General features: G+C 38.4%; 1 protein-coding gene across 1 annotated transcript; it reads right to left on the bottom strand.

Moving 5' to 3' along the window:
* Positions 1-7,007: 7,007 nt before the first annotated feature.
* Positions 7,008-7,975, bottom strand: LOC103272376 (protein MEMO1-like). The gene is given in 1 exon segment (XM_021718503.1): positions 7,008-7,975. A coding segment is annotated over 1 exon segment (894 nt). The 5' UTR covers positions 7,966-7,975; the 3' UTR covers positions 7,008-7,071.
* Positions 7,976-8,437: the final 462 nt, after the last annotated feature.

Genomic DNA, 8,437 nt, shown 5'->3' with positions numbered 1-8,437 from the left:
ACAATGGTATATCACACAATAATAAAAAGGAAGGAACTACCTATACACACAAGATGATTTGCAAAAGTAGTCATATGTCACTTATTGAGGAAGATATGTTCAGAGAAATGCATCCATAAATGATTTCATCGTTGTGTGAATATCATAACATGTACTTACACAAGCTTGGATGGTATATCCTACTACACACCTGGGCTGCATTGCATAGCCTGTGGCTCCAAGGCATTGACATTGGTAGAGCATGTTACTGTGTCAAATACTATAGGCAAGTGTAACATAATTATAAGTATTTGTGTATCTAAACACAGAAAAGTTACAGAAAAGAAATAGAGAGTAAAAGATAAGAAAAAAAGGAACACCTGTCCAGGGCACTTACAGTGAATGTAGCCTGAAGGACTGAAAGTTGCTCTGGGGGAGTCAGTGAGTTAGTGGTGAGTGAATGTAAAGGTCTAGAACATCACTGGACACAGCTGTAGGCTTTATAAGCACCGTATATTTATGCTATTCTAAATTTATTTTTTAAATTTCCCTCAATAATAAATTAATCTTAGCCTACTTGGATGACCACTGTCATACATGCATCGGTGTGGACTAGTAAGTCCTTATGTGGGGCATGACTGTATTATGCTGAATCAAAGAAACCAGATACAAAACATAACACATTTTATGATCCCACTCCTATTTCATTCTAGAAAAATATCTAATCAGATGTGGGAGACTGAATCGACCCTCCTCAGTTTTGTCATTAAAGTAGACATGGAGACTCAGAGATTGGGAAGTGAAGCAGCACTTTTAATCTTATTCTTGTAAAAACAGGTGTCTCTTGGGTGAGCAGGCACAATGAGCCAGTCACAACCAGTGTATTTATGCCCTAAAAATTCAAGTCCTTCCCCTGGTTCCCCATTTGCTGAGTACATCAGAGGTTACAATACTTTCCTAGACTTCACCTAAGCAATAATTTTGTGCAAATAAAGAAAAAACACAAGCAGTTTCTACACAAATAAGGTACAATACATGTCTCTGGATTCTGATTGTGTCTCATAGCCCAGCAAAGAAAGCCGGCCAAAAGAGAAAGTCTGCTAAGAAAGGAGGAAGAACCAGGAAGTGATGTAACAAATTGAGATTTTGAAAATGATTCACCATTTTGTTTCTTACATCAGGTAAATTGTTATAGGAAACTGGGACAAGGGTGATGGACTGCAGAGAACACAGGAATCTTCTTGGGGTGATGGCAATGTGCTGTGTCTTGATGGTGATGATGGTCATGAGTCTAAACTCATCAAAATGTATACTTTATATGTGTGAGGTTTCCTATCAATTAATTATAGCATAATTAATTATAGTATAATTGATTTTGAAATCTGTGTGAATGCCCATAAATCCAGAAATAGACTCTTGGCCAATAAAAGACACTGAAGAAAGATACATGGCTTATGATGCTTGTGTAAATGTTAGCAACATCCAAAATAATATATGTTACTGATTATGGTAGCATGTTCAAAGAATATAATTAAAACATACATGATAATAATGTACAACAAATTCAAGACAGTGATTGTTTATTAGCAAGAAGGAAGAGAGAGGGGAGCAGCAAGAAGGGATATTTATCAAGGGAGATTATCTATATTTATAAGATTGTAATAAGTACAAAAACTGAAAAAATATGGAAAAATATTAATACTGTAAGTATAAATCTTGCTGTGAGGACCTACTTTTTTTATATTACTCAGTATACTTTTCTGTGTATGTGAAATATTTTGAAATAAAAGTTACAGTGAGAATATATAAAATATTAGGACATAGCAATAGGGAATGTTGAGAACTCTTTAGAGTTTTGCTGAAAGTAAGAAATGAAATGACATTTCATTTTTTTCCATTTTTTAAATGAAGATTGTGGATAGCCTGTTTATAAGTTGATGAAAATGACCTATCAGAGAAGATGAAAAGGATGATTCAGAAGAGATGAGAATAAACACAGGGAAAAAACTTTCAGAATCCCAAGAGGAACTTTATGTGTATAAGAATCTTTATCATAAGGTTGGTAATAGCATAATAATCTAAGAAGCTATGTTTATAAAAGTTAAACTGTGAACTGTCCATTAATTGAACTATTTTATGCCAACTAATAAGAATGAGAACAAATCTTTAAAATCTGCACTCAAGTGAGAACAAGAGAGATGATCAATGTCACAGTAAGACATTATTCTATTTCTATAAAAAAAAGATAAACTTGGATATCTCTTGGTGCACTTGGAGATGTATAGAGAGTCGGAGAAAAGTATGGAATGACATGCATCAAAAGCAACCCTCCCCTGAAGAAATACAAAAGATTATCAGAGATTACCATGTACATCTATATGGAAACAAACTTGATAACCTAGATGAAATAGAGGACTTTCTGATATCACACAACCTCCCCAGGTTAAAACAAGAAGACATTGAGACACTAAATAGACCAATAACAATGCAGGAAATTGACTCTGTCATATGAAAACTACCTACAAAAAAACACCCTGGACCCAATGGCTTTCCAGCAGAATTCTACAAAACATACAAGGAGGAGTTGATACCAATCCTATTGAAAGTATTACAGGCAATTGAGAAAAATGGAATTCTCCCCAAATCATTTTATGAAGCTAAAATTACACTGATACCCAAACCGTGTAAAGATCCAACAAAAAAAGAGAACTACAGGCCAATATCCCTTATGAACATAGATGCAAAAATCCTCTACAAGATTCTAGCAAATCAGATCCAAAAATAAGTCTCAAAAATCACCCACCATGACCAAGTAGACTTCATCCCCAGGATGCAGGGCGAGTTCAACATTCACAAGACCATAAATGTCATTTAATACATCAACAGATGTGAAAACAAGAATCACATAATTATCTCATTGGATGCAGAAAAAGCTTTTGATAAAATCCACCATCCCTTCTTGATAAAAACCCTCAAACTAGGTATAGAAGGAACATACCTCAAAATAGTAAGTACCATCTACAACAAACCCACAGCTAACATATGCTAAATGGACGGAAACTGGAAACATTTCCCCTGAAAACTGGAACAAGAGAAGGCTGCCCACTGTCACCCCTCTTGTTCAATATTGTGTTGGAAGTTCTAGCTCAGGCAATTAGACAAGGAAATCAGGGGTATTCAAATAGGAAAAGAGGAAGTCAATTTAACCCTCTTTGCTCATGATATGATCCTATATCTTGGAAATCCAAGAGAATCTGTCAAAAACCTGCTTGCACTGATAAAGGACTTCGATAAAATCTCAGGGTACAAAATAAATGTGCAAAAGATGTTTGCATTCCTATACACCAACAACAAGCAGGCAGAGACCCAAATAAAAAGCACAATCCCATTCACAATAGGTACCAAAAAAATAAAATACCTTGGCATCTCCCTAACCAGAGAAGTGAAAGACCTTTACAATAAGAATTACAAGCTGGGTTCAGTGGCTCAGCCTGTAATCCTACACCTTTGGGAGGCTGAGGTGAGTGGATTGCCCAAGCCCATGGGTTCAAGACCCACCTGGGCAGGGAGACCTCATCTCTACAATAAATCAAAAAATCAGCCGGGCGTGGTAGTGCATGCCTGTAATTCCGGCTACTTGGAAGGCTGAGGCGGAAGGATCGCCGGAGCCCAGCAGGTTGAGGCTGCGGTGGCCAGGAGCGGCCACTGCATTCCAGTCTGGGCAACTGAGTGAGACTCCAACTCAAAAAAAAAAAGAATTACAAAACACTGCTCAAAGAAATCCAAGAAGACACAAACAAATGGAAAAATATCCCATGCTCATGGATAGGAAGAATCAACATTCTTGAGATGTCCATCCTACCAAAGGCAATCTACAGATTCAACACAATACCATTTAAGTTACCAACATCATTCTTCTCAGACCTGGAAATGACAATACAGAAATTCATATAGAAACATAAATGACCACAAATAGCCAAACAATCCTTAGCAAAAGAAACAAAGCAGGAGGTTTCACACTTCCAGACTTCAAATTTTACCATAAGGCTACAGTAATCAAAAAATCCTGATATTGGTCCAAGAACAGGCACATAGAACAATGGAACAGGATAGAGATTCAGGAAGCAAAGCCTCAATTCCTCAACCAACTCATCTTTGACAAAGCCTCCAACAACAACCACTGGGGAGAGGAGAACCTATTTAGTAAAGGGTGCTGGGAAAATTGGCTGACCACATGCAGAAGATTGAAACAGGACCCCTACCTGTAACCATCCTCAGAAATTAACTCTAAATGTATCAAAGACCTAAACATAAAACCTCAAACTATAAGAATCTTAGAAAATGCAGGAGACATCTTTATGAAAATTGGAACTGGGAACCAATTCCTATTCATAACCCTAAAGGCCAATACCTTAAGAAATAAGATAGACATGTGGGACCTCATCAAATTAACGAGTTTCTGCAAAGCAAAAGAAGAGAGCAGGGAGACAGCCCACAGAATGGGAAAAAATATATTTGCCAACTGTATATCTGACAAAGGCCTAACATCTAGATCTACAAGGAACTAAAATGCGCTGAAAGGAAAAAAAACAAACAGTCCCTTTAAAAAGTGAACAAAAGACATGAATAGACACTTCTCAAAAGAAGAGATACGGGCAGCCAACAGACACGTGAAAAGGTGCTCAGCCTCACTCATTATCAGAGAATTGCAAATTAAAACCACATTGAGATACCACCTAACCCCTGTAAGAATGGCCATCGTTAATAAAATAAACAACAACAGATGCTGGAAAGGATGTGGAGAAAAAGGAACAGTTCTATACTGCTGGTGGGAATGCAAACTAATACAACCTCTTTGGAAGACAGTGTTGCATTTCTGAAAGAACTAGAAATTGACCTTCTATATGACCCAGCAATTCCCCTATTGGGAATATACCCAGAGGAATTCAAAATATTCTACAAAAAAGATACCTGCACATGTATGTTCACTGCAGCTCTGTCCACAATAGCAAAAACATGGAACCAGTCATGTTGCCCATCGAAGCTGGACTGGATTTAAAAAATGTAGTGCATGTACACAATGAAATATTATGCAGCCATAAAGAAGGGCAAATATATGGACTTCGCAGCAACTTGGATGGATTTGGAGTCGATCATGCTCAGTCATCTATCACAGAAACAAAGAGCAGAGTTCCATATGTTCTCATTCATAAGTAGACCTTGAACAATCATAATACTACAAGAAAGTGATTGGCAGTAGTGGGAAACTGTCGGGGGGGGGATGGGATTGGCAGTTGAAGGAAACTGCTAGGGGAGGGAGAGGCATACCTCATCAACAAGGGTACCTGCATGATCAATGTTTATATACCTAACCCTGAATTGTACCCCATATCTTAATAATAAATTTTTTTTTAAAAAGCAACTCTCAGAGAAGAGTCTGGGTAGAAGGGGAAGATCAGGCAGATGGCTGCTCTGTAATATTGAAATATTTTGCATTGAGAATGTTGTTCTGAATTCCATAGGGAAAAAAATATTATTGTCCAGGTTGATCTCGAATCCCTGGGCTCAGGCAATTCTCTCACCTCTGCCTCCCAAAATGCTGGCATTACAGGCATGAGACACCATGCCCAGTGTAATAATTATTTTTCTTGACAGGCTCATCTGTAAGACAGACATTGTCTCTTACTATACAGGGACTTTGTCTCTGTCACCCTGTGGTCCCATCGCTGAGCAAGGAGTCTGGCACGTGGTAGTAAGTAGTGTTGACTGCACAGCACATAGAAATCATCATCAGTTTGTCACCACTGAAATGAAAATTACAGGAATGTCAATATTAGCTGGCTACTAATCATATAAAAAACTAAGATATGAAAGAAGTAGCACTGGGGATGCTGTGGTCACTCCATTTGTATCATGAAAGTACTAGTTGCTACACTGAAGCAGATGAATTCCTAGAACAACTTACCTAGAGGAGGAAGTCTGTATTACAAAGGGGCACACCCTCCACATTGTGGTCAGTGTTCAGCAGTTTTTGACCAAAACCACATGGCTTTCATACCCCACTCTCCCTATTTCCCCAATCTCACCCAAATGACTTTTGCCCTCAAAGGGAAAGAAATATTTTGCTGATATGGAAGAGGAGAAAAAAAATTGACAGAAACACTAAAAGGCATCAAAATTGAGGAGTTCAAAAACTGTTCTGAACAGTGTAAAAAGCATCTTAATAGGTGTATTGCATCCAATGGAGAACACTGAAGTATAAACATATAAGAATAAATGCACAATTTTTAATAAATAAATTTCAGGTTTGGGGAGTCTTTACCTCCTTTTGGGAATTCTGTACTTTGTGCTCCTTTTTGCTTTGACTATAAAAGTGTCATAAAATAATAAAGCCAATAGTTTAAAAAGGATTGTAATACTTCATTCCAATACTAAAATTGTATTATTCTCAATATACTTTTATAAAGCAGCAATTATTACTCATTATCTATCAAATCAGTTTGAAATATCTCATTTGTTTTGGAACTTTAGATCATGTTAAACTTTTTTTTTTTTTTTTTAGTTGTGTAGCCCTTTATTAGCAACTAAAATAGAAAGTATCTGTTGTACAACACGGGTAGTCATTGACTATAACTGGAGATTTATTATATTCTAATATAGATCATTTATAAATGGAATTTCTTTATTAAAAAGCTTCCACCTTTTTTGTTTGTTGTGTACAATTTGGCAAAACTATTCTGAAAGCAGAATATATGTGCTCAAGTCTGCAAAGAGTGCAAATTTAGGATATGGTAAATGGTTTAAAAGTTACTTTCAAAAAGCGACCTGCCACAACTGGGCTTTACACTGTCATCTTTTTTTGACCAAAATATTTTGAGCCAGCCTTCCTTCCACTACCCTAAACCATAAAGCATTTTTTAATGAGTTGAAATTAAGGAAGGACTACACCTACTAGAAAAGAAGAGAAGAAAGTTCTATTAGTTTGAGGTTTCAGAATCCCCCCCCAAACCAGGACCAGTGTCTGGTAAAGGCTAGGCTGGGACCCCAGATAGAGTATGAGAGTGTCAGGTGGCATCCCTGAGGATTCGAGCTTCAGTGGACCGTGAGTGCTTCCGCCGCATAATTCACTGAACTGTCTTGCCAGTTTCTACACTGGCTTGATTGGGCATGATTCAAAAAGGAAAAGCTCATATTCATTCCATTCTTCTGGAGCTCTGTGATAGCATTTACTAACACCCCAATGGGCTGTCTGCCACATATAGTATTATGGTATTTCTTCAAGTAATTGCTAAAAGATACAGGTTCTAATTGTTCTATAATACTCATACCCATTTTATCTAGATGTTCAATGGATCTATAAATCTCCCCCTGGGATTCATCATAGTAACTGTAACGGAAACTTTGACCCCAGTGGCAGAAATCAGAGGAAACCACAAAGAGATTACTAGGATCCGCTAGATATTTACTGAAGAGTTTTCCGAACTCCTGTTCTTTTGACTCACTCAGAGCTCCAACCAGTACAGGAATAATGGTAAACTCATCCTTATGGCTTTCCATGGCTTTAGCAGTATAAGGCACATGCATTTCAATACCGTGTTCATCTTCATCTGTCTGCAGAGACATGCGTTCAAACATTCCTGTCTTCCATAGTTCTCCGTAAATCTTTTGGTCAATACGAAGGTCATATAGAGGTGTCCTGTAAATATCCACGCTGGAAAGTGCACAGCGAGAGAGGGGCACATGATGAGAGGGCCCAAGGATGAAAATTCTCCGGGTAATAGACGGGTCTACTTGTTTGTAAGCATGCGCAGCTCAAGACCCACAGTATGTATATCCTGCATGGGGTGCAATAATGGCTCTAGCAGGTTTTTTTGTAGACTGCACTTGTGAAAGCCAACCTTTCAGCTGTGCATTCAGCTGCGGTCCTGAGGCCGTGTACCAGCTCCCGGCGTGACCGGCTTCCCGGCAGACCACTCGGTTGGACATCTTGACGCCTGTGCCGTTTATGGTGCACGGGAATGAATGAGGAGGCGGCGCGGCTCTGCGCTCGGCGACTCGCCGCGGCCCAACCCGGAAGACGCGGCCACGCGGCTGCTCCAAGCCCAGAACGCACGGCCCCGGCTCCTAAACATTTTTTTTAAATGCACATTGCATTCTTTAAGAGTATTAAATTTTCTTTTTTATTTAAAAAGGAAATGTATATTTACATACAAATCCCAACAAAAATATGTATACTTAAATAGCATTAACATAATAGCACATTTGTAACAACATACAGCAAAATCCTTCTTGTAACACTAATTTACACCATCTGGTCTGAAGAACCAGTAGAAGGCGCGGGAACCCTATGACTTGAACCATTTTAAACTCTCTACAGATGACTCCAGTCTTGCCCGTCTCACCCCACTCCCTGCAGGCAGCTAAGGCTCTGCTGTTTGAGTGAATCCTGATTGAACAG

This window comes from Carlito syrichta, unplaced genomic scaffold (assembly GCF_000164805.1).
Source record: "Carlito syrichta isolate Samal-C Ts95f unplaced genomic scaffold, Tarsius_syrichta-2.0.1 Scaffold312348, whole genome shotgun sequence".
Taxonomy (NCBI): Eukaryota; Metazoa; Chordata; class Mammalia; order Primates; family Tarsiidae; genus Carlito; species Carlito syrichta.
The sequence above is the reverse complement of the archived record's forward strand: the minus strand, read 5'-3'. Positions and strand labels throughout refer to the sequence as shown.